This window comes from Capra hircus, chromosome 3 (genome assembly GCF_001704415.2).
Source record: "Capra hircus breed San Clemente chromosome 3, ASM170441v1, whole genome shotgun sequence".
NCBI classification, from domain to species: Eukaryota; Metazoa; Chordata; class Mammalia; order Artiodactyla; family Bovidae; genus Capra; species Capra hircus.
Window position 1 is genome coordinate 46,719,487 of NC_030810.1, and position 26,489 is coordinate 46,745,975.

General features: G+C 34.7%; 1 protein-coding gene and 1 non-coding gene across 4 annotated transcripts; both read right to left on the reverse strand.

Moving 5' to 3' along the window:
- ZRANB2 (zinc finger RANBP2-type containing 2) lies at positions 3,599–21,470 on the reverse strand. Of its 3 annotated transcripts, none has more exons than XR_001295506.2 (11): positions 21,169–21,469; positions 18,621–18,673; positions 18,423–18,531; positions 17,518–17,600; positions 12,427–12,503; positions 12,018–12,152; positions 10,728–10,897; positions 9,129–9,215; positions 7,097–7,255; positions 5,964–6,033; positions 3,599–5,435 (listed from the first exon to the last, which is right to left on the reverse strand). XR_001295506.2 is itself a non-coding variant. In XM_005678265.3 (11 exons), exons 1-10 carry the CDS (start codon positions 21,222–21,224, stop codon positions 6,004–6,006), a joined length of 963 nt encoding a protein of 320 aa, XP_005678322.1. In that variant the 5' UTR covers positions 21,225–21,467; the 3' UTR covers positions 3,599–5,435; positions 5,964–6,003. The 3 variants fall into 3 exon arrangements, 2 of the variants coding, with proteins under 2 accessions (XP_005678322.1, XP_005678321.1); XM_005678265.3 differs by having other exon boundaries at positions 5,964–6,037; positions 21,169–21,467; XM_005678264.3 differs by lacking the exon at positions 5,964–6,033 and having other exon boundaries at positions 21,169–21,470.
- Positions 7,931–8,016, reverse strand: MIR186 (microRNA 186). Its single transcript, NR_129618.1, has one exon. It is a non-coding gene; the product is annotated as a microRNA 186 (primary transcript).

A 26,489-nucleotide genomic window follows, 5' to 3' on the forward strand; every position in this document is an offset into this window, starting at 1 on the left:
GTGGTAGTCACAAGATTTTAGTTTAACCCTGAGAACCATAGGAAAATTTTTAAACAAGGAAATTATATGAACATAAACAGCTAAAAACCACTCTGAGTACTGAAAGGATAACTACTTGGTTAAATATCATTTAGCAGACTGTGGAAGACCTCTACTATATCTAAGAGAGGTAGTGAGTGAGTGCTGGTCGCTCCGTTGTGCCCAACTCTTTGGAATCCCAAGGACTGTAGCTTGCTAGGCTCCTCTGTCCATGGGATTCTCCAAGCAAGAATACTGGGAGTGGATGTTCATTCCCTTCTCCAGATGATCTTCCCAACCCAGTGATCGAACCCAGGTCTCCTGCATTGAAGGCGGATTCTTTACCGTCTGCATACGCCATATGCCAGCCTGCCACTGCTACTGCTGCTAAGTCGCTTCATCAGTGTACGACTCTGTGTGACCCCATAGACGGCAGCCCACCAGGCTCCCCCATCCATGGGATTTTCCAGGAAAGAGTTCTGGAGTGGGCTGCCACTGCCTTCTCTGATTCAAAGTTAAATCAGATTTATTGGAGGTGGGAAGGCAAAAGAGAAATCTAAGATGACTCTCCACCCTACCTTACTGATAATGTTGTTTATCAATGTGAAATATACTAGTTTTGATGGACAGATTGCATGGGTAGAAATTAGATATGTTGAAACCGTTTGACATTTAAAAAGAAGGCATATAGTATGCAGTTTAATGGATCTGGTGCTATAGAAAGGGTTGAGTAGGAACACTTTAGTATTACCATACAAAATATCTGAGCCCACGGGTAGGGAGGAATATTCAGTTAATTGCTGTATACTCATACGCTAGTCATAAAAATGTCCAATGTCATACAGCTTCCATGAAGTAAAAATTCAAATCTGGCTCTCTGATTCCAGGGAAAGAGTACAGATAGAAATGCACTATCATTGCCAAATCCACCACTGGGATCACACCCACTCACTTCATATTACATTCGCGCCAGAGGTACTCAGTCTCTGATAATGGCACAGAGAACAGGTCACAGATGTTTCAGTTTGTGGGTAGGTACAAAACTCTTTGTTCTGACTGCCCGATTAAGGTCTTTAATTATCACTGTTTTTAGGCACTTTTCAATGTGGCGCAGTTTATTTCTGACAGCATTATTACTCAGTCCCTTCTTTTTCTAAGGTTTTAAACCACCAAAGTATTTTGGACCTCCTAGAACACAATCAAATCTTGAGGCTCCACAAATTAGCTCACCTTATTCATCAGTAAACCTGTCCTTCAAGACTGCTCAAGTCAATTCCTTAAGAGTTTGCCTCTTCATTCAGACAAGACTGATTTTCTCCCCACTTTAGCAGAGACTTTATTGCTTCTATAAGTAAGACTATTTCCCCACTAGATTGAGATTATGTGAAAGGGGTTGTCCTACATACATTTTGGCTTCAAATCCAGGTCTTATTCAGTTGAATAATGTATATACCATCATTCTTCTTATGTATATTTTAATCATTCATTTATGTATAAGTTACCAGTTATTGTTATTTTCTTATGCTAGTATGTTTACTTTGCTAAATACAAGCATTTGTAAACTATTAGTTATCACATGTTCATCTTTTAACCATGTGCAATGCTACAACACCCTCTTGTAAGCATCCGTGTGGTTCAATGTGGCTGGGAAAAAAAAACTGTGTTGGCTCTAATGCCACCTGAATTCATTCTTACTGATATTATATTTAACTGTCAAGGTTCCTCCTTAAGGTCAAAGCTATCACCATCACCAAGGTCTAGATTTTATTCCTTCAACTACCTGATGATAAACCTCCCTCTCCAACAATTCTTCCTTCCTTCCCTTTCTCCATCATCTACCAGAGAATGGAGGCAAGTCAAAGGTTAAGAGTCAATCTGAAAAAGACACTCAATGGCCAAAGTTGGAAGTTTGAGCAGAAAATAACACAGCATTCAACTATGACTTAAAGAATAAATATGCAGAAGTCCATACAAGTGTAAATAAATAGGAGACAAATCTACAAGTGAATTCAAATATGCGTAGACAGCCTTTTCCCACAGGGGGGTGGAATTTAATTCTCCCCATCCCTACTCTGAAGGTGAGCTACACTTAGTGACTTGCTAACAAAGAATGGAGTAGATTAAGGGGAAAAAACTGAACTACAATGGTGATTTCAGGCAATTTCTGTAAGAAGGGCACTTTTCTTCTGTGGTATCTGCTCTGAAACTCAAAAACTCAGTCCAATCACAAGAAAAACCAGACAAACTCAGAATGAGGGACATTCTAAAGGATACCCAGCCAGTACTCCTCTTAAGTCATCAAAGGCAAGCAAAGAATGACAACCTGTCAGACCAGAGGAGACTGGAGATATATGAGAAACAAGTGGAAGTGTAATGTAGCACCCTGGATTAGAGTAATGGAAAAATACTGAAATTCAAATAAAACCTGTACTGTAAGTAACAGTAACATATCGATGTTGGTTTCTTAGCTTTGACAAACTCACAGAGTGATATGCTAATGATGGTGGAGACTGGGTGGGAGCACATGGGAACTTTCTGTTCAACCTTTGCAACTTTTCTGTAAAGTTTTTTTAATTTATTTTAATTGGAGGTTAATTACTTTACAATATTGTATTCAAAATAGTATGTCTACTTATCCACCTACCTATAAAAGACCAAAATTAACACCTTCTTACTAAATCAGATTTTTTAAAAAATCTATTTGACTTAACATTTATCTCCTCAAACAGGTTATTTGGTTGTTACTAGAGGTAATACTGGTATCTGCCATGAGGCTTGGGGATGAATCCCCATTAAGCCACTCCTGTGGTTCCCTTGGGCAAATTTTAATTTCCTTAAACTGTAATCTGTTTGTAAAACATGGGATGATATATAATAGTATGTAAAGATGACAGGAAGAATTAGCCAGGAAATCAGTATTACATACCTTCAACTGCCTTTAAACAAAACTCCATTGTTTCCCAGAAATAAAACTATTTCCAGTTTAGGAAAGCTATCAAGTTATTTCCATTAAAAAACAAAACATCTAACAATTATGTCAAAATTGTTAGGGAAGAAGAGAGAAATTTCATACCTTCTTACCAGCATCTATTAAAACAGCACTGGCTGTGGAAGCCAAATATCAAGAAGATGTGAGAAAAAAAAAATCAGTTTTACCTTGGTATATGTGCTAGAGAGTTTTCTGCTTACAGCTTGCTCTGAACTTGGAATCTGTTGCCAATACCAACTATTCAATATTGTTTAGATAAAAGGATTCTAAATAGAAATTAAGAACACTTAACAGTTAAAAAGATACCTGTTAAGTGCTAAGAAGCACACTATGACATGTTATTTGCCACATGGAATAAGATATGTTCTGGTGCAGAGTGTTCAACTAGTTTGGGTACTCTCTGTTTAAAAAAAGTCAAAAATTGCTGAGTGACAAAGATTATAGTGATCATGGCTTTGGCATGTTTTAAACCAAACATTCATATATAAAAATAAGGTGACTTTACATAAAGGTAAGTGAACACAGGGAGTCTAAAATGCACAATCAAAAGTAATAAACCAGACTGCAAATAGTTTAAAAATGAACGTTAAATCAGAGCTTAAAAATTCTAATTTATTTCTAACAAACATCACTTGATGCTTGACTCACAAGCTTTATTTACATTTGTCGACAGCATCATTTCCTTATGAAATATACTAGTACAGCTTAAACCAAATAAAATCATAATCATTCAAATTGTCTGTAAACTACTATTAGCTAAGTTTATAACCTTGCATTTGCTTATTAGTACAGTCAAAGTTTTAAATACAGAAAGCACAAGAATAAACCAACAATAGCATGTAGAATCTAGAAGATCATCTGGGCAATTTAGAAGGTGGACTTTCAAGAAGTCTGAGGCACAATTACAAGAGAGTAAAAGTTCTTGTGCAACCTACAGTAAATGTAGCAAAAAAAATTAAAGACATAAAAAAAGCAGGGGAAGTTTACTGTAAAAATATCATCAAAATATTTCTACATACGCTATTTTGCTTTCATCTTTAGATAAACTGAAGAGAAAAATCACTCATTTTAAAATAAAGAACAAATGTAATTTTTATCTGTCTACTAAGTACCTTAAAACATTTTAATTTTCAGTTGCAGTAGACATGAATGTTAAGGAAAAACAAACAAAAAACAAAAACAAAAAATGTGGGTATTGATTTCCATGCACAAAAAGTTCCCAAGCACATCTGTCAACTTCCCTTAATATACTTACCTTGCATTGTCACTGAAGATACTGTTAAGAGAAACCTTTTTTTAAAAACCAGAAGACAAAATAGAGCTCAAATGACCAGGTTTTGAGAAATAAAACAAATCTTGAAAGTATTTTAAGCCATAAGTAATTTCAAGTGAATAGTAGCAATTATTTCTGCTTATGTCATGAGGAAATAAGCATTTGTTACTCAGGAGAAAATTTTGTGCAGTGTTTAAACACCTTAAAGCAAATGTTCATTTAAATTCACAATGTCTTGTCTCTGTTGGTCTTATACCCAAAGAGAAATATATTCCAAAGCTTTCTTCAATTTATTCATTAACTAGGATTTAATTTTGTCTATCCTATTGTGTGATAACTGACTTTTTAAAAGGTATCACACAAAGGTTCTGAAAACATTAAACACTTATATATGTTTTTCTCATCAACCACATTAGTAGAGATGAACTGCTAGGCATTCTTGTTCAAAATCAGTGTGTCAGAAAGGCAGAAACTAATATCTTTCTCCTCTGCAATTCACAAAACTTTTCTGTATTAAACTTGGTGGTGCAAGAAGTAAAACTAGATAGAGACAATGATTCTAAGGCACCCTTAACAGGGAATTTCAAAATAAAGAAGTTTCTAGTTAACTGTTAAACAATCTGTTAAACTTTTTCTAGTAAGAATCACTTTGAAACAGGTTAACAAATAGGCTGAGTCCTTTCCCCAGATTAACATAAACAGATTGTTTCCAACTACTTTACCACAGTCTTGCCTCCATGCCCAAAGTCCAGACAAGCCTAGATAATGCTCATATTTGGAGATGAGAAAAACAAGAGTTTAAGTTAGAAAACAAAGTACTTTGTTATAGCTGAGATGTTATAGCTTAAAAAAACAAATGGATGTAAATAATGAATGACAAACAAAGCATCTATTTTGGGACATCATGGCTTAAAATACTGTTTACTTTTAACTTCACAAATAAACACAGCTGTATTTTTCTGAAAAGCAATGAAAGGCATGCACCTCTACTAGCAGAGTTAGCACTTCTGACCAAGTAAGACACCAACTTCTTAAAAAATATGCTTCATGCATTATATTGGACTTTTTTTTAAGATGTAAATTTTAATACATTATTTCTTTTTTGAACTTGAACGGGAACCAGAATGGGATGATCCAGAAGGTGACCTGTGGTGCCTGTAAGACATAATGGGGAAAACAGGTAATCTAGTAAGCTGGAGCTGAATATCAACTTCCTTTATATGACTTTGAGAATAGGAAAAATTAAACCTCATTAAACTGGTAAAAGGAATAATTAAAATCTAAGATATAAACTTATACACATAAAATGAACTAGTATTTAACTTTGGATATGAGCCCAGTAGCAGTGCAACCATAATTAAAAAATCTCTTAAGATATAGCCACCTCTCAATTATTTAGGGCAATGAAGGAAAGCCTTGCAAAGTTGTATACAACTACAGATTAATACAACAAAGGCATATAAACTGGGTAATGGCAGTGTGACTAAATCGTTCTTTCTGATATACTGTACATAGTGTGGTAAAGCTATACGTAAAACAGATATAGCAAGGCTTCTGACTGTGTATGCGAATATATATCCAAAAATAATTATGTTTTGGAAATCTAGGTCGCACAAGATGACTGTACAATTAAGTTACAGGATTATATTCATGCAGCTAGTATGAATAAGTCAATATATCAACCTGGGTAAAGTAGTGGTGTTCCGAGGGGTTGGCCCTGGGCTCAGGGTTGTTTAGTGTTTTCACCAATCACCTGGCTTATGGAATAGAGAACATGTTCATTAAGTTTAGATGACAACAAACTAGGGGGATTATATGTGGCTAAGATAAAAATTTGAAGAAGTGGTAAAAAAGCAACAGAATGAATTTCATAAAGTACGGAGTAATTTTTTTTAAAACAAAGGAATAAATGCACAGAAATGAAACTAGCTGTGTGTAACCTTGATATCTACACTTCAAAATGGGAAGACGCAAAACCAATCATTATGTACAAGAAGAGGTTAACTCTAGCATTGACAGGAAAAATCAGATTTTATCTAATCCTTACTTTTCACAAGCCGAAGGGATATAAAAATTTGCAAAGATTATTAAGGAAGCCATTAAAATGGCTATATAATTAGACACTGAGGAAAAAGAGAAAAATAATGAAACTGAATAATTATTTAGTCTGCTTCAGAAAAGGCTGACAGATGACACACTCTCCAAATTTTAAAAATATCAACACAGGTAAAGTAATCTAGTCAAGATCTGTTTCTACAAAAAAGGAATTCGGACTGAAAGATAAAAATATATTAGCTATAAGAACAATTTCTTTATAAAGGGAACAAAAACAACAATTTGTTGTGGAAATGTATTTATACATATTTAAATAAGGACAGACTTCCAATTATCTGTAATAGTTAATTAGCTTATTAGATGCCCTAGAATCCTACAGTTTCTAATATTTAATGTAAAACAGATAGCATAAATTAATACTTATACAAATCAATCTCTAAATTACATCAACACACAGCTTTTGAATTAGAAACTTAAGAGACAGAAATAACCGAGAGTTGGCTATAATAATTATATATGAAAATAAAAATTTAAACAATAAAATAATCAGAGAGTGGAAGAGAGTAGCTTGATCTACTTTTCTAAACAACCTGATTAAAACACATAGAGTAAACAAAGTAATTAATCTGTTTTTTGAAGTTCACAGTTGAGTTTAAAGTGGGTAACAAAGGAGATAATGAAAACCTAATCCTTGACTAAGTTCAGTTAATCTACTAAACACACTTAAGAACACCCATTCTTATTTCTACAGAAACCCAAACCTTTCAGGTGACCGTGATCTTGTTCGTCTTTTTTTTCGATCACCAGATGAAGAAGATCTAGAACGACTTCTCTTTCTGTTCCTCTCAGGAGATGATGATGAACTTGAGTAAGATCTTTTTCGTGGGGAAGAAGAACCCCTGTGGGACCTGGAGCTGGATCTTCATTGATTGAGAAACAAATCAAACATTTCATTAAAAGAAGAAATGAGGCAGATGGTTTAGTTTCTAGCTCCAAAAATAAACAATTTATAGCTACAGAAATTTTATAAGAAAGAATACTTACTGCTTACTCAACAGAAGACTTCTGGTTCAACCATGAAATCAATTCTATTTAATTTAAATTCACCACTAGGTAAGTGCTCACTACTTTAATTAAAAACTAGTCTAATGTATTAAAATAGAATCTTAAATTCGTTTTCTAAAATTTAAAGGCTTCCATTTTAAAGTGTAAGAAGCAAAACTAACAGGTAAGCATTTATATAACTTTATGTCTAGAAACTACATCCTTCCATTTGGGGAAAAAATATGTATTATACAACTTCCTGAAGAAAATAATAACAGTTTGTTGTGGAATTAAGCAACTTAATAGTTAAGTTGCTTTAGTAAAAGCAGGTATACGAGGACAAAATGACATAAAACAGTAGCTATTAAACCATTAAAACATTCAAAGAAAAATAAAGTAACTTTAAAACTTGATTAACAGTATTTGTTTTTATGAAGGATTACTATCCATGAAGTATGAAGTGTTGACATTCACATGTTTCAGGTAGAGGTAAATGTGCAAATGTTTAAATACAGTATTTCTTCATTTACGTATTTTGGTTGAAGTAATTTAGCTCAAACTTCCCAAAAAATTCACCTTTGGGCTTAAAATAAAATCAGAAAGCCCAAAAGGAGAATTCTTTGGAAAGTTATAAGCAATGAAAAAAATGTTTGAAAAGAATATGAAGGCTGTTCTGTAAACCTTAAAGTGCTTCCCAAAGGAACTAGGACCTAAGGATCTTCATCTAAGAAGCACTCAAATAAAAGAACTGAAACACTGATAATACATAATAACAATAATCTAACTTGCTTTCTATCATATTAACTTAATACAAGTGTGTATATCATTCTTCTTAATATTATCGAATTGTAGTTGCCCTCTAATGCTACAGATTTGGCTCTAAAATAAGGTATTAAGCAATTATTTTTACCAACTAGCTAACACTACACTTCAGTGTAATTCCATTTAAGTGGGATTTTAGTTATTTTCTTATTCTTGTTAGATGTTTTTAATAGATCAACAAATTAAATTAAAAAGAATGGCAGCATATTTTGACCAAGTCTAGAAAAAACTTTAAGAGACCAAAAGCTAGTTTCTCACTTGCTTCTTTACAAATTATTTTTCCCTCTGCAGTGCTAACTAAATGCAACCTGAAGTTAACAAAAATGCTTCAAGATCACATTCTACCTAAACCACCAACCAACTATTTAATTTGTGGAATTTAAGTGTCTATACTTCTTACATACTACACACACTGTGTATAATATTCCTTGTTGTATTACAGAGAAGTGAAAATAAAACCCACTTTATCTGATGTAAATTACAGAATTATTTCTGTAAATACTGAAATAATTGCCTTGCAAAACTGTGTTGAGGCAGTTATTTTTCTACCTTTTAAACATGAAGTAAACTTTTTCTTTTTATCTGCATACTTATTATAATTCCTACTGCAAAATAACTTTAATGAGTAGGCATTTGGTGATAAACCTCGGCTGCATCTTCCCATTTCATCACATTTTAGCACAAAAATAGCAAACCTTGCACAATGCAAAATAACCACCTTAATTCAATCATGGGAATGTCTTGGCACACTGCTGGCAATGGAGACATCTCACGGTGAGAAAATTAAGCTGAGGCAAGAGCATTAGTTTTCTAATGCTAAAATAAAATTGACAAATAGAAGCAAAATAAGAGGAAAAAAAGCAACGCCTTCTGCAGCCTTTAAATATTTTCTCTCTCTGCTTTACAGAGAGATGCTACCTCATTCACCTTGATTTCGACCCACGAGATCTCGAACGTTCTCTGGAACTGGAACGAGATCTTGACTGCGAACTGGAAGAACTTCTTGAACGCGACCTGGAACAACATGGAAGGATATTTTTTTCCAGGACCATTTAATTAAGCTTTGTGATATGAACACTGAAAGAAAACTATGCATTAGGATTCATTTTCATATAATAACTATTTGGGATATATATTTTCAAAACACAGTATTTTAAGGTTCATTTAAAACTTTTAATCTGTATTAACAATTATGCCAAAACTTTAATAATTTTTGAAAATAATCAACTACTTTTCAAGTTCACGGGATCACAAAGAGTTGGACATGACTTTGCGAGACTGAACAACTTTCCAAGTTTGACAAGATTTCTTTAAAAACGCTTTTAAGATTGTACAGATAAAATTCAATACTTTTTTTTAAAAAAAGTATTGAAAAAAGTATTGAATACTTTTTGTTCACAATTACTTAAAAGTAACCTGGGAGGGACTGATACATTCAGGAATATGGCAGTTTATATTTAACTTGAAATCTATTTTCTTGGTCATTAGTTAGCATAAAGCTTCAGTACTGACATGGTATGTTTTTAACCTGTATGTTTTCTGTCTACTCAAAGATTTGAGAATTAAAGGGAAACTACACTGATAATCCTGTCACTGTTTTAGGAAATTACTGAAAAATGACAGGAAATACGGTCCACTTCCATTTAAAGAGTCAACAAATTAAATAAATTTCATTTAGTAATTTAATTTATACTTAATTTGTTCCTGAAAATAACAATTTGCAGAAAAACATTAACTTTTACCTTAAAAGTATCTTTATAACACTGCTAAGTTTTCAGGCTTTACAATAACTCAAAAATTACCTAAGTACTTAGCTAATATTTTATTCCTAAATACAGTTGAAATTAATTGCACATAGTTTCACTTAACTAAATAGGAGTTCTTCAAGGGAATTTTGCTTACATAAAGTGTTGCTTTTTCTCAACTAAAACTTTTTATTGTTGACTACACAATCAGTGACTTTTTATTAAAACTTTACATTACTAACAAAATAATATGCAAGTATAACACAAATTAAATCCTCTAATTTATTCCTGGACAGCTCTAAAGTATGAGCATTAGGATAATAGAATACAGACAAATTTCTCCTGTATTCAGAGTACCTATGCCAAATAAAACACTGTAATAAGCAGCAGTTCAATCAATGCCTAGAAAATTTCTGTACTAGTGTTTAAAATCATCAGTGGAAATAGAAATCTTCACTTTGAGTTTTCTGAATGTAAAACTGTCTCTTTAGATAATTAAGTATCTATAATAATGATTTAATTGAATTTTTAGAGTCTATTTTAATAAAAGGCATGGTGCTAAACTGGACTAAGGAAGTTTCATATTAAAATTCTGTACTTCTGAAATACTCGATAATAACTTCACGGCACTAAGATAGAAAAAAAATGATCTTTTAAATGGTAACTTGAATGAAAACTCTAAAATAAAAGGAAAGTTTAGTTAAGAAAAACAAAATTTATAAGTAAAGAAGTTAGATACTGACATTTTGACTGGTGTTACCCTTGACCTGTACCCGTTTACCTGGACCTAGACCTTGAACTGGAGGGGGAGGATGAGCGTGATGAAGATCGTGAGTGTGAAGACCGAGACTTTGAACGACTTCGTCTGTTAGATTTCTTTTTATTACTATCTTCTTCTTCACTGGCATCAAGATTATATTTTGAGAGATCAGCATCATCTTCATCCTCATCCTAACAAAAATCCACAATCAATTATATTTAGACCTTGAGGTATCAATGTTGTCTACTAGGAATGATGAATAGTTCTATGTAATGGACATCTTCATATGAACATATTTTATAACTAACATCTCAACAAATTCACTCACAATCCTGAAATCTGACTACTACATTCCTGATCTCAGCTAAACAGACTGAATGACTGTCTCAGGCATTTCAAAGATGTAAATGTAGAAATCATACTCATTTTCTTTTTCACACAATGTATTACCATATAAACTGTCAAGAATAAAAGTTCTTAAATGCATCTCCTTTAAGACTTAGTTCAGAACTTCATTCCTTTCTCTAGTACACCCTTTTAGGAAGTCTAACTGTGGGAATTCATTCTGTCTCCCCAATATTTCAGTATGTTGACAGTCATCTCTAAAACACAGATTAGATAAATATACCTCACTTGTTTCTTTTTCAAACTTGTTCCATATTGTTTTATGTGCATTTGAGGGCCTCCTATGGTCAGACCTCAAAGCACCCTTAATCTGGATCTATTCATCCATAAAAGTTTACACTGAGGCCCCACAGAATAAACATCACCAGACTTGATGTGTTTGCTGACCCCCTTATTACCTTCTCCCCTCTGTTCTAACCACACTAGCCCATGTATGATTTTTTGGATGTTGCTGGCTTGTTTCCTACTATGGGAAACTTTATTTGTTGTTTTCACTGCCCTAAAAATGCTCTGATCCCAGCCCTTACAGTGGGCTCCATCATATCACTCATCACTAAAGTCTCAACACAAATTTCACTGTCTCAGAAATCCCCCATTCACTGAAACCAAAGTAGCTCTTCTAATGATCTACCACATCATGCATCTTCATAATATTATTGCTATTGAAATTATACTGTTTCTGTCTTTTCCTCTCTGCAATTTAAGTTAAGAGAAGCATGTTCTGTCTCAGTCACTACTGTATATCTCAAGTCAGAATAACGCTTGGTAAAACAGATCATAATTTTTGTGGAAACAAATGATGACACTGTAGAACACATCTTCACCATAAGCCAAAGGTTGTCAAAGACATTCATATGCCATAGCTTGAACAAGACAAAGGGGAAATACGGTAAGGAAAGAAGCTACCTCATCTAATTTATATTTAGAAAGATCTTCATCCTCATCCTCTTCTTCTCCCTCAGACTCTTTATCTTCAACTTCCTTTAAAATAGACGCAGGACCAACTGCCTTCCCTCTGTATTTTTTCTTCTTACGTCCAAACTAGAGAAAAAGTTTCAATATATTTCTGTTAGCTAAAAGTATTAAAATATTTTTCTTAAGAAATTACTTTTATATATTTAGGTGTCAACATGTATTTTTAAGTCAATTATATGTTTAAGTCAATTATGACCTCCAATAAAATGATAAGCTGCTCTAAAAGACTTAACGTACTTACAAAAATGAGATACATATAGTATTTTCTTTTTTTATATAAGATATTTTCTAACATGTTTCTCTAAGCTGCATTCAACCTACACACTAATGTATATCTTACCTCATCATATTCACCATCAGATTCTTCTCTTTCTATGTATTCAACATTTTCTCTTTCATTAAAACCACCACCATATCCTAAGGAGGGGGGAGCACAAATTGTTATAATTCACCAAAATCACCTACAAGTAATAGGAAAAATAAAATCTTATCAAAGACATCTGTTTATCCTTTTAATAAACTATTGGTCTCAAAAATAAAAAATAAAGTATCACTACAGAGAACAGCCTCAAAGTTGGATATAGCTGGAAAAGTCCCATGGCTACAATTTTAGCTCTTCTCAATTTCAAAATGTCCTGCCTATATGATTTCAGTAATACATGGAATATATGGATGGAAAACATCTCCTTAAACATCTGCTATAACCAAGTTTTAAAATGACTTTCCTCTGTGGTTTTAATCATAATTATTTTGGGAGAAGTGGGCTCAGTAAGAACTAATAATCAAATTTCACTGTTTGCTAGTTAAAAATAGCTTGAAATCTTTTGACACACTGAAATTTTGCTGGGCTAAAATACAGTTAGAGCTTGGAAAATAATTAGATAGGCAAATATAATGACGCAACGAAGAACATAAAAATCGGTTTAAAATACACAAAGTCACTCAGCTTTTCTGAAGAAGCCAGTAAACTTTTCAACTGAAAATATTCTAATGAAGACCAATCAGGATCAATACACCATTATTATTTACTGCCACAGCTACTATCTACAATTAGACTTCCAGATCTGTGACACAGGCTTAACAAAGATTAGAAGAAGAAAGTGAGTGAGTTTTAGAGAAAGAGATGAGAACTTCTGAAAAATATCTCCCACTGAAAAAAATACAGAGGTGGTTAAGAGTAACATAACCTAACTACCTCACATATTTCAGAACAGTACCGCCACACAAAGAGTGATTCCCAGATTTAAGGATTTAATGAATCAGCAAAATGTTAAATTTATAGACGAAAAAAGCATTTTTTAAAAATTTAAGATTTGCAACTTTAAATCTGTCAGTCATAGGTATTAAAAAACTCAATCTCTCATCATTTTGTAAGAGCCACAAGCTAACAGTAGAGAGGATATAAGTGTCCCAGTAAAATAATGCAATAAAATTAACTCACTTAAAAAAAAATCCCACATTAATGCAGTGGCCTTTCTTTTCCTCACTATACTCTGTACCGGTGAAAACTGCAATATATCTGTGTCTATCCTCAGAATACTTGATATCATCCCTTTTTTCCTCTTCCTACCTTGTTCCAGAGATAAAACAGACTCCAACTGTAATATACAAGAATTTCCTCGTTTCTATGCATATGACCCAAAAGTGAAGTGTTTTAAATTATAAATAACAACTTTTCCTTAATAAAATCCTGGCTCTAGTTTTTCATAGTATCAAATATTAAAAGAAAAAAAAATCAAGTAAAATTAGGTATATGCTCATCTCAAGAAAATACCTCAGGGATTTCCTTGGTGGTCTAGTGACTAAGATTCCACGTTCCCAAAGCAGGGCCCCAGATTCAGTCCCTGGTCAGGGAACTAGATCCTATATGCTGCAACTAAAAGCTTCCATGCAACTAAAAGCTAAAAAGCATCCTGCATGCCGAAATGAAGATCAAAGATCCTGCATGCTGTGACTAAGACTAGTAATTTAAAAAAAGAAAAAGGCTCATATTCAATGATAATTTGAGAGATAAATGCTGTAGAAAATTATAATTCAACAATATAGTTTCTTGGCTCTAGATATATATTTAATATTATGGCAGTATGTCCTGAGACGTAAGAGATGTGAAGACTTAAACCTCACAATACTTTGAAGAAGGTAAAAAATTAATGCAAAATGATTCACGCAATAAAAAAGGAAAAAAAATTATATAATAGGATGACTATAAGCCAACAGTACAGAAAAACTGGACTATTTATATGTGGAAATGTAAACATATTAAGCACTGCTATTTAAAATCAATAGTTTCAGTAGAGTTCTTTGTCCAGTCAGTAATCTGAAAGTAAAATAATGGTAAGGCAAACATGGGGAGCCAAAGAATCAATTATCCAAAATAGGTATAACAGGTAGTTTTGCATAGGTGTGTAAGCAAAATCACTGCAAAATAAGCATGATAGCAAACACAAAGCTATTTTCATGTTCTCTCACACAGTTATAGAAGAACTAATCGGCTAGCAATTCATTAAGGTATGTTGTATGAGTTCATACAACAAATACACCTCATGAAGTTTTTCTATGTGAGAAATGAGTAGCTATAACATTAAAAAAAAAAAAAAAAGCCTTCAGCATCATCTCCACTGAATAACAAGGGAGAAGAATAACTGGCTTATTTATGTGTTTCCCTCACTCTACTGGTTTGAAGCTTTCAGGGAATATTGTAAAAACTGGTCTTCTTGCTTCCATGCTTGCCACTCCCACCCCCTAATTCTTTTTCTATAAACCAGTAATATTTAAAAATTAGAAATGTCAATACCTTGTTAAAATTTATTGCCCATTATATTTAGAATAAAATAAAACTTCTTACTATGATTTACATGGCCTTTGCCTATTTCTGAAGCTGCTAGAATTCACCCAATATGCTAAATTCTTTTAAGTGTTAGGGCCTGATTCATATAAGCTGTTTGCTTTTGCTTGGAATGATCTCTCAACTTGCTACTAACTTTCACTTCTTAGCCTAAACACTGCTCTCTTGAAGACTTCATTAATTTTTGCCTTTATATTTCTAGTTTGCTTAACCAAGTATTCCCCTGCATCGTGCCCAATGGCCAATAAATATTTCTTCAATTCTATACTCAATATTTGAGTATAGGAAACACCACAGTTCTGGCATCATTTATGATACAGTTTATATGAAACAAGCAACCTCTATAGATTTTTAGCAAGTGTTAAAATAAAATCTTAAGATTTGTCTCAAAAAATGTAAAATGTGAGCAAAGATCAGTAAAGGATCAAACAGATTTAAAATAGGCCTGAATTAGGGTTGTGACAATGTAAGTGAAGAGAGAAAAGGGTATGAATGTAACATGTGCTTCAAAGAAGAACTGAGACACTACTTTGAAAATTCTGAGAATCTATATTTTGATTAACCAGCAAAGAGAACAAATAATAAAGACAAACTAGACAGTAACAGTATATTATTAGTTCACATCTTCAACAATGACGGGCTATGACAACTACTTATATCAAGGGAAATGGTAAAGGGTCAGGACACAAAAAAGATAATGGGTAAAGGAAAGTAAGGTTATTAAACTTCGACAACTTCAGTTGTTAAGATTTTAGCTCTTGCATTAGTCAAACTTTTAAAGGAGGAATCACAAAACAGGTCAAAGAGAATGTGAATAAATGAAAGGCTTCTGGGGATTACAATTCTTATAACTGTTAAGATTCTGGACTTTTTCCTAAAAGCAATCAAAGCAAAATGTTTTAAACAAATGGAATTTTAGTTGCGAACAAAGAACTCCTGGCTGTGTGGGATATATGTACAACAACAAGGTGGCTGTTTTTTTTTTCCCCAAGAAACAGGATAAAGTTGAATCTCTGCCTAGGGAAATGATGGAGAAGACTTGGGGGAACAAGAGAGATGAAAGAGTTATTAAGAAGAATGTCTAAGTTTCTGGTTTATGTAACAAGCATATGGTGGGTGGTACCAATCATGAGAAAGAGATCACTAGAAGAGGGCCAGGTCCTGGGGGAAAATCACGAATTCAGTTTAGATATAATGAGTTTGACATTTACGTAGTGATGATAAATAGGTAGCTGAATATACAGGTCAAAGAAGTCTGAGCTAGAGACATAAATTTGGTTATCATGGTGTGCCAATGCTTACTTAAACTTAGGTCTTCAAGAAAATGCCCAGAAAACACAGCATAAAAGAGAGCTTAGGAACTGGAACTAGAAGAAACCCAACATTCTGTGACCACGAAAATACAATGAAAAAGGAAACAGAGTAACCAACCAAAGGGGTTTATGTATTGGGGGGGGTGTGCGAGTGTTAGATTTAAAAAAAAGGGGGGGAAAATATAAATGTTAAAGAGGTAAGAGAAGGAAAAAAAGGCCTTATTAAAAGGCCTTAATCTATAGACAGTGCAATTGTCTAAAGTCAGGGAGGAAAAGGAAACAGGGAAGTAGTTTTAATAGCCTAGGTCTAATAAGGTGACTAATCTATCAACAGAAGGAAGCCTTTGACTGTTCAAGCTGTTGAATGACAAAATCAGATGCGAAGTATACTGATAACGTGTTTGCTCTAACTGATGATAATGGGAAACTACATTCTATCAGGTAAATATTTTCATCCAACTACTGACAACAAACAGAGGCTTTCCTGGTGGCTCAGACGGTAAAGAATCTGCCTGCAATGCAAGAGACCTGGGTTCAATCCCTAGAGGAGCAAGATCCACTAGAGAAAGGAATGGCAATCCACTCCAGAATTTCTGCCTGGAGAATTCCATGGACAGAGGAGCCTGGCCAGCTACAGTCCATGGGGTCGCAAAGAGTTGGACATGACTGAGAGACTAACAATGCTGACAATGCAATAACTGATAACACACAGAGTCAATGATGGGTTATTATTTAGATCAACGGTGACCAAATACCATCTAAAACACCTGCAAATTTGGGGGACCCACCACTAAAGAGCTTTGTCAGCTGTTTAGGATTCTGGATTTTCAGTTTCTCAAATGATTCTAATGAATGGCTAACTTTGAGAATTACTACTTAGACTTTAGACAAGTATTTTAAAAGGTGCCCCATGTTTGGTTTTGTCATACTAAGAAATCAAACGAATGAAAAAAATGGTATTATCCTGTCATTATTAATAACAAACATTTAGACTAGCAAAGGATAGAGAGGAATAAAGCATTTCTAAAACTATCCTAATGTCGACTATTTGTTAGGATACAGTTTCCTCATGCTTTTTAACTGTTTACTTTGTAAACTGTGAAATTACCATACAAAAGATGACTTTGGATGAGAGGAAAAAAAAAATCAAGGTAAAAAATATAAGAGCAGAATAAACAGTCCTCATTTACTGTGCTCTTATGGAGCGATTAATTATCCATTTCAATGTTTAGTTGTTTTAAAATCATTTAGTTGGAATGAGTTTGACTTTTACCTGTTCTTTCTTCCAGTTTAGCATACTTTGGAGTATTACACATATTACACTCTGATCTTCTGGCCCAATTCACGTTACTGCAACTTTAAAAGTGAAAAATGTCAAATTAGTAGATTATAACATAAGACAAACAGTCAATTCAAAAATATTTAAGAATTTTAAAATAAAAAGTAGAGTGAACTCACTACCATAAAGAAATGTTTACTAAGGATGCTACAAAGGAAATGTACCAATGTACTTTTTCTGAGCAGAGAGTATGGTTAGAACAGACTGAACTACTTAAGCAGAGAAGCAAAAGCTATATCAATGAGAAATTGTATCTACAGAGATTCTGCTGTCTTGTGGGGGGTGGGGGGGGGAATACCACTTTAAATTAAATGTTCTATTAATTTCCCAGTCTACAAATTCACCTCAAGAGTAAGGTTATACCCTGCAAATAAAAGTTAAAAAATTTTTTTTTTCTCCTGCAGAATCAGTTCATGCACTAAATCCCAAATTCAGTGACTTAATTTGTTGCTGAAAAATTATTCAATACTAATTTAGTATTTTTAAGACCAGAAATTTGTGTAAGACCCTCTTCTGATTCAGCCCTTTCATGTGTATTTGATTCATCTGATTAAGAGACAAGATGGATATTGGAAAAATCAATATAGCAAGTGAAAACCAGAAATATTAAGAAACCTAATTAGGAATAATTATCTATAGGATGCAACTTATGATTCTAAAATTTAAAAGTTCTTTATACTTAAATATCAGATACAGAATGAATAACAATCAACAGATCTTTGATTTAAAGTCTATACTGTGGCTTGCCAATGTGACTAGAAAGAGTAGGTAGTATTAACAAGTAGTGGCTACATACATTATTATGGGAAAAAAGTCAGGATGATCATTAAAACACATACGTTTTACACTGCCAGTCATTAGCACTAAATAAGCCTCGGCTCTTTTCTGCGAGTGTCTTTCCTATTTCAGTGCCCCCTGCTTTCATCATCTTAGCCTCAGTTGTTTTCTCTGAAAATAGAAAAATGCAGTATGAATCTGGGGAAATAAAGAAACGGTCTGTATAAACAGTCTTAACAGAAGGTTCCTTAAGTGCTTACCTCGACCACATCTATTACAGCTAGTTCTTCTAGCAAAGTTTACATTTCCACATCTGAAAATAAAGCAAAAAATACTTAGACATGTATTAAACTTATGTAATTTTAAAGATTCTATTACACAGTTTTTTACTGTGTCTTCCCTATATACCTGGGTCCAGAACTTCTACTGCTCTTTTCATGTTAATGTCAATGTTAACTACAAGAAAACAAAACAAAACGAAACAAAACAAAAACCAACCAAAAAACCCCTCACAATTTAGGTGGAAAAAATACAAGACTTGAAGTTAAAAGTCATGGATAAGAAACTCCAATCTCTCAATTACCAATTATGTGATTCTGGTAAGTTACTTAAGGATCTCTATGCCTCAGTGTTCTCATATTGGCACACATCATTAAGTACAAGATACCGTTACAAAGTTTTTAAGTGAGATGTGAGTCCACTTGAACAATTACTGATGAAGCACCAGGGAGTTCAGAAAGATTTAAAGTAACTCTCATACAGAAAATAAGATTATACAAAATTTTGTTAAGAACTATCATACAAAATCCTAAAGGTGAACAAAGGGGGAGAAAATGGGTAAGTCAGAAATGGTTTCATGGATCTTAATATTACCCTCTTGTTAGAAACAGAAGGTGGGATGGTAAAAAGACAAAGGAAAATTAAGAAAAAATAGAAATAGGTTCAATAATTAAAAGAAAACTCAGTTTCGGGTGTATCTATTAAACCTCTGAAACCTAGCTGGAAAACTACAACCAATAATGTCAACACATAAAAGTAACATATTGTAACTTTATGCTGATACTAAACAACCAAAAAACATGGGTTCATGAACATGGTTTTTATAGTGCATCTGCAAATCATAAAAGCATGTTAAATGCTCTGAATAACATGTAAAGCTTAAACTCAAGTTGATTTATTTTTTTTTTAGGTATTATACTAGAATGGAATAAAGATGCAAAGTATGGAAGAGACACTTAACTGAAGTACACCAGTAACTTTTAGGTCATTCACCCTGCCCCCCGTCCCCCGCCCCAAATAAAGAATATCCTTTAGGACTCCGATAAGCATTGGAAATACATTCTGAAAATGTTTTCTGGATTTATATACATTGTAGAAGTTAGTCTGTTCATATATTTGTAACTGAATTGAAATGCACTCTTTTAGAAATACGTTCAAATATCTGAGTATACTGTCATTAATGACACTGTCAAAAGCACATTATTCTACAAGTGACCAACAACACGAGTCAGTTGTTTGTTCTACTCAAAATTGACTTGATACCCTTCAAGTAATCTTAAATCTTTATGTAATCGAGAACCATCAACTTTTTATGTAAAGAAGCATGGTGCTTCATTTCAGTTCAGTTGCTCAATCCTGTCTGACTCTTTGTGCCCCCACGGACTGCAGCCCGCCAGGCTTCACTTAAATTGCTCAAAATAAGAATGGAAGACAAATGCTGCGGAAATAAACCCTTAATCTTCTTTGACATTTGATTCTAAAACTAATATTCATAGTTATTGATTGATGAGTATTTGCTACTTCTTATTGCTCTACACAATCTATGCTATACCATTTTAAGGGAGATCTGTTTTTTTTAAGCAAAGTAAAATAGCCTAGGTAACGTTACATAAACAATAGGATTGGAATTAATTTTCGAAGTTTTCACTCTTTACTACCAGGCACTCCATATGCCATCTGTGGCTTGCTTAGAGACAAGTATTCAAAAGTTTTTACTGGAACACGAGATGCGCATTCTTTTTTTGACAATTACTTTCCATAATAATTTTTGTATATCTCCAAATAGATACACCTACTTAAAACACCCGCCAATAAAAATCTTCCTAAACAATTTAATAAAGGACACTGGTTTCAGCAGAGCCACTAAAACACGTGCTTCTTTGAAGCAGGCATTCTCCAGGGCTGAGCAGGCGAAAACACAGACCTCATATGTTTCGGTTCTGAAGAGGTGAAAGGTTCAATTCTTGTGGGGAAATTAAAGACCAATTTAAAAAAAAAAAAGCCAGAATTCCTCCAACCAAAGAGGTTAGCGTTCGGCAGGAAAAAGTAAAAACAATACGGAAACAAAGTTTGAATTAAATTTAAAAAAAAACAGCAAAATAAACTAGGTGAAGCAAACAAATGAGTTCAAGAAAGCAACGTTTTCTGAACAAGAGTCAGGTTCTGCAGGAGAAGTCACGTGGGGGAGATCCGACACCGAGCTGGCCTCCACCGGGGAGGTTTCCTTATCGCAGAAACCTGGCCGGGGGTGGGGTGGGGAGTGAGGAAAAGGGGCGGCCATCTCCCTCTCCATACCGGCTGCCTCGGAGAGAGATAATCGAGGAGACGCTGAAGACTTAATCAAAAGAAAGGTTCTTGAAAGACCCCATCGTGAGGAGACTAAGAGCCTCCTTCCCGCCCGGGATCGGGCAGTTCTCCACCACTCGGCTGACGGCATCAGCGATCGTAAAAACGGAAAATGCTCAATCGACTCGAGAAAGCCTCCAACGACCAACCCCGCTGCAGACTCGGGACCCTTCACGAACTCACTTTTTGTCCGGGCAAATCCAGTCACCGTCACTGACTCTGAAATTCTTGGTCGACATCTTGGACGCCGCCACCACAACCACCCGCAGCTACGTCTTCACTGGAGGGAGCGGGCCGGGGACTTTTGGCGCTCCGGGGCTGTCCTCACACCGCCTGACTCCTTTCCAGCACTGCGACAGGGTTTGATAGTGCAAACACTCGGCCTAGATTGGGTTTGAACGTTATTATCCAGAAAAAGATGCCTGTGAGATTTTTTTTTTTCTGGCCGAAAGAGTTACAGTGAAAATATATTCTCTAGGACTAAATTAACAGGCGCCACCAGGACAGCCCAGGCGGGAGGCCTTCGTGGCACTAGAGGGCTCGGAGAGCCCCCTACAGGCAGGAGGACCTGAAAGGAAAGTACTTCCGCTCAGATGGGCGGGGCTAGGGAGGTGGGGCGGAAGTGACTGTGACCCTCCGGGGCTGGCAAAGGCGGGTTTCGCTAATCGGTAGGGGTGAAGTGGGCTTTTCGTATTTTTGAAAAAGTGATTTTTAATAAAGTCTCGAGAACTCTGTTCTTTCACCATGTACATAGGATGTCGTTTAAAACATATTGTTTTGGGGTACTTAAATAGATGTAACAGATAAGCAATATGCACTTGAGAACTGAGCAGTAATTTTGGAACTAGGGGGTTGCCACTATGGTTAAAAGACCTGACTTTCCCCCCATTCCATTCCGTTGCTTTCCTCCAGAGGTAATACTCACTTGTATTTGGGGTTTATTCCTTTGCTTTTAAAACTGTAGCTTATGGCTAATAAACGGTTGAACTTTACAAGGATAGTTTATTGTTATATAATCGTCTGCAGCTTTCTTTTCCTCAACAACATGCCTTTAAAACGTCCTAGATTGTTGCATGTGTTTGTATTTGTTTAGTTTTGCTGTTATTTATTGGTAATGTTGCTTCGTGTGACAGTTTATCCCTCTGTTTCTCAACTTTTGTCATAAATTTGGATACAAAAATGCAAGAATTTTTCTAGGGTACAGCTTGTATCTACAGATAACATTTTCATCTACTTTCTAATTATAATTGCTTTATTGGCAGCTGTTTATTTTTCCTTAATAACTGGCCCTATTTTTCCAGTTCTTTGTTTATTGAGTAATTGTGATTTTTATCCAAGACATTTTGAATATTTTGTTGCATAGACTCTGGGTTCTGATTAAAGCCTTTGGGGAATGTTGATTTTTTTTGTTTGTTTGTTTTCTTTTAGGAGGCCATCAATCCAGTTTGGTTCATATTTTAAGTTGAGTCTCATCTGTGAGTGCTGGTTCCATGTCAGTTCGGTTTTCAGAGGCTTTATTGTGTTGCGTTGAATCTGTTCTATACATACAACACTCAAGAATTATTTTGGAACTTGGGAAGTAATTTAAATCGTAGTTCACATATCTTTTGCTATGCAGCTTTTTTCTGCCCTGCAGGTGCTTAGTTCAAGGTATGAGCAGAGAACTTAGTCAGATTCATACAAAGAACTAGGGAGTTTGCTTCTCCAGCTTTTCCTGGTTTTGATGTTCCTCTCCTCTCGGTTTTGCAGAGTCTCGTTTTCTTGCCAGAAATATGAGGTTTCTCTTGAAGTTTTAGCTTGATGCCATAGCTACAGCATCTGACTAGGGTGCACACTGGAGCAAAGAGGTGAGAGAAAAGAGCAAAACAAAAGACCCAGAGGTGCCCTTTCCCAGTTTCCTTGTTTAGAAAGACAGGGTTTTTCTTGGTGTCCTAACTGCCCAAGCCTGGCCCTCTCAGTCAAGACCAGAGGGAAAAAAGGAGAAAAAAAGCCAAATATTCCCCCACAGACTTTAGCTCGTGGAAGCTCTCTTTCCCCATTCATCTAGCTAGAAATATGGGGTTTCTGTCTGTTTTTGTTTCCTGTGCTACCACCGCAGTATCACTGGGTGTCAGACCTCCAGTCAAATCTGTAAGAGAAAGTAGGAAAAACAAACACTGTTTTTGCTTACATTTTTTTAGAATCCTCAGGTAGTTGCTTTTTGTATTTTGCCTTGAACTTTTAGTTGTGATTAGTAGGAAAGATAGGCTGTCATGGTCTTACTCCATTTTGGCTGGCACTGCAAGTCACGGAAATAGAAATTACCACTACACGTCTGTTAGAATTATTACAATGAAAAATTTAGACAATATCAAGTGTTGGAGAAGGTATTGAACAACAACTGGAATTCTTATACACTGCTAGTGAAAGTTTCAGTGGATACATTTACTTTGGAAAGTGTTTGTTAGAGTCTTGTTAAATCTTAGCATATGCATACCCTATGACCCTAAGATTCCACTCCCAAGTATATTTCCAATAGAAATGCCCATATGTTCACTAAAGAGGTATATAATAGTGTTCATCGCTGTACTACAATAGCCCCAGACGAGAAGTTCTCATTTGCTTGTGAATAGTAGCCTGGGTAAATAAACTGTTACGGGTTTACACAGTGGAATTCTAATGCACCACAGTGACAATAAACAAATTGCCATCACTTTGAAGAGTATGACTGTCACTCACAAATACAGTATTGAATTGGAAAAGCCATATATAAACTAGCACATGCTGTATAATTCCATTTACATGGACTTCAGATCAGGCTAAACTAATCTAGGATTATGGTTACTCCAGGGAATGGGGAGGAGATAGTGCCTGGAAAGGGACATGAGCTTTTTGTTAGTCCAGATCATATTCTTTGTCATGGTTGGGTTCTGGTTATACAAGTAACTTCATTTTATAAAAACTCTTAAGTTTTTATAAAGCTGTGTGCCCTTATGATTTAGGCCATTTGCTTTTAAACTTCAGTGAAGTGTAAAAAAATAAATACTTAAATGTGCCCATTTCACCACACCTATCTCACATTCAGTAGATCCTTGCAAAATATTACACTAACTTTAGAGACAAAGGAAATGATCACAGACCCCCTTGTGACTTTCTGAGTATGACTGGTACATGGATGCCTTTTGGCCTTAATGGTAATTGAAGTTTCTTACAGTTGAGATGTTGAATCTGCAGTAACTCATATCAAGTTGTATTACAAAGCTGTTAAGAAAAGATATATTCTCAGTTGTACAGTTAACTGAGAGTTTCAAGTGGTAGTGGTTAACTTCTGAGGTTTTTCGTTTTTAAACTCAGAGAGAATTTTCTTAAAATATGGATTAAATCAAGCAGATTTTGTTCATACATGTTCAGATACATGCAGGGGAAAAAAAAATTGCTATTCAGAGACAATGAAAATAACTTTTTGAAGTTCCAAATCTTAAAAATTCCCTGCATAAGTCACAGTTGAAATATATTAAAACAATATTTTTTAACTGACTAGAATTTTAAAAATTTATAATGTATAAATTCATGTGTTATAAAATATCTGGAATTATAACTTAACAAGCTGCCATAGAATGTTTGCTCTTGAAACAAATAGGTCTTCCTCAGAAGAATAAGGGTTTTATTAAACAAATGAGTAAATCTGTGAACTTAATACCCTTACCTAAGTAATTCCATAATTTTAATCTGGGGATGTGTGAAAAGTTGGAGTTACTTCTTTGGTCACAGGAAGCAGCAGTGACCCTAGGCAAGTTGGGGAGTGTGTGAAGTTGTGGCTGAGTTTTGTGTAGTCTGCAAGATGGAGTGGTGGGTAGCTGTAACCTCTAAAAAGGCACTCATAGTTGGAAATTGGGTAATAAAATATCATCATTTGGATTTGAGGTTAGAAATATTAGCATGTGATTGTTTATATCAGTCACCTGGAAATAGAATTAACTCACTCTAAAATCTGGTTTGTGTTTATGATTTAAGGTGAACAGAAATCTAATCTATATTCCTGAGGGAATTATTTTAATAATAGCTATTTACTATATATTTGGTATATGGAGAGCTAAGAGCTTTACATTAATCATCACGTTTAGACTCCCAACAGTCTTTAGGAAAGATATTATTAGCTTTGTTTACAGATGAGAAATTAAGATTTAGAAAATATAAGGACCTTGTGAAAGGTTTTGAAATGTAATATATGATGACTTGAGTCAGATTTCTTAGGTTCAGATCTCAGCTCTACTACTCATTAGGCAAATCACTTAAACTAGCTGTATTTTGTTTCTTTATCTTTTATCTAGAGATGATGGTAATAGTATTTTAGAATTGCTAAAAGGATTCAGTGAGAAAGCTCACTTTAGGTGCCAATGGTTATTGTTGTTCAGTTAAAGGCTCATGGGTAATAGATGCTAAAGAATCTATTTGCAGTGCAGATAGATCCCTGGGTTGGGAAGATCCTCTGGAGAAGGGAATGACTACCCATTTCCCTTTCCAGTATTTTTAACTGGAGATTTCCATGGACAGAAGATCCTGGTGGGCAATGGTCCATAGGGCTGCAAAGAGTAGGACATGACTAAGAGACTAACACTTTCCCTTTTCAGGTAATGGATGCTAGCGGTGGTGAATAACATGTAGTTAAGGTACCAAAAAATTAACCAACTGTAGTTAGTAAAATTTTTCTGGGAGAATCACATGTCAACAGAAAGATGGCTTGAGATAAGTCTAGGATAACAGTACACAAAATATAAGGATAAATCTGGCAATGACCAGAGGAGAAGGCTATTTGTGTTCAAGGACTATAACTAATTTTTCAAAGAGAAACATTCCTAGAATAGGGAAGCAGTTTCCATTATCCTATTTTGAAAGAAAAGTCCATCAATAGGACCTATTCTCTTTCTTCTAATTGTCATAGACCCTTGAACAAGGGTTTGGACTGCAGGGATCTACTTATATATAGACTTTTTTTCAATAAATACACACGGTAATACATAACCCAGGTTGGTTGAACCTGCGGATGTGGAACTGCAGATTGGGAAGGCCAACTGCTGAACCTGAGCATCCACTGATTTTAGTATCTGCATAGAGTTCAGAAACCAATACACCAAAGAAACCAAGGAACAACTGTATATGATCATCAAACAACCCTCTAATTGGTAATTTGCTTTCCTGAGTGCATTTAAACTGCCATGGTGAGATACCCAGAGTGAATTGTCTTTACAAGTTCTTTCTAGATTTAGCTTTTTATATATTGATAAATTGACATTCTGAGGGGCATATTAATTTCTTATGAGTCTTCTTAACATGTTGATCTCCGAAAGATTGATTTGTTCTAAGTTAGTAAGTGAAGGTCACTCAGTCGTGTCCAGCTCTTTGCAACCCCAAGGACTATATAGTCCATAGAATTCTCCAGGCCAGAATACTGGAGTGGGTAGTCTCTCCCTTTTCCAGAGGATTTTCTCAACCCAGGGATCTAACCCTGGTCTTCCACATTGCAG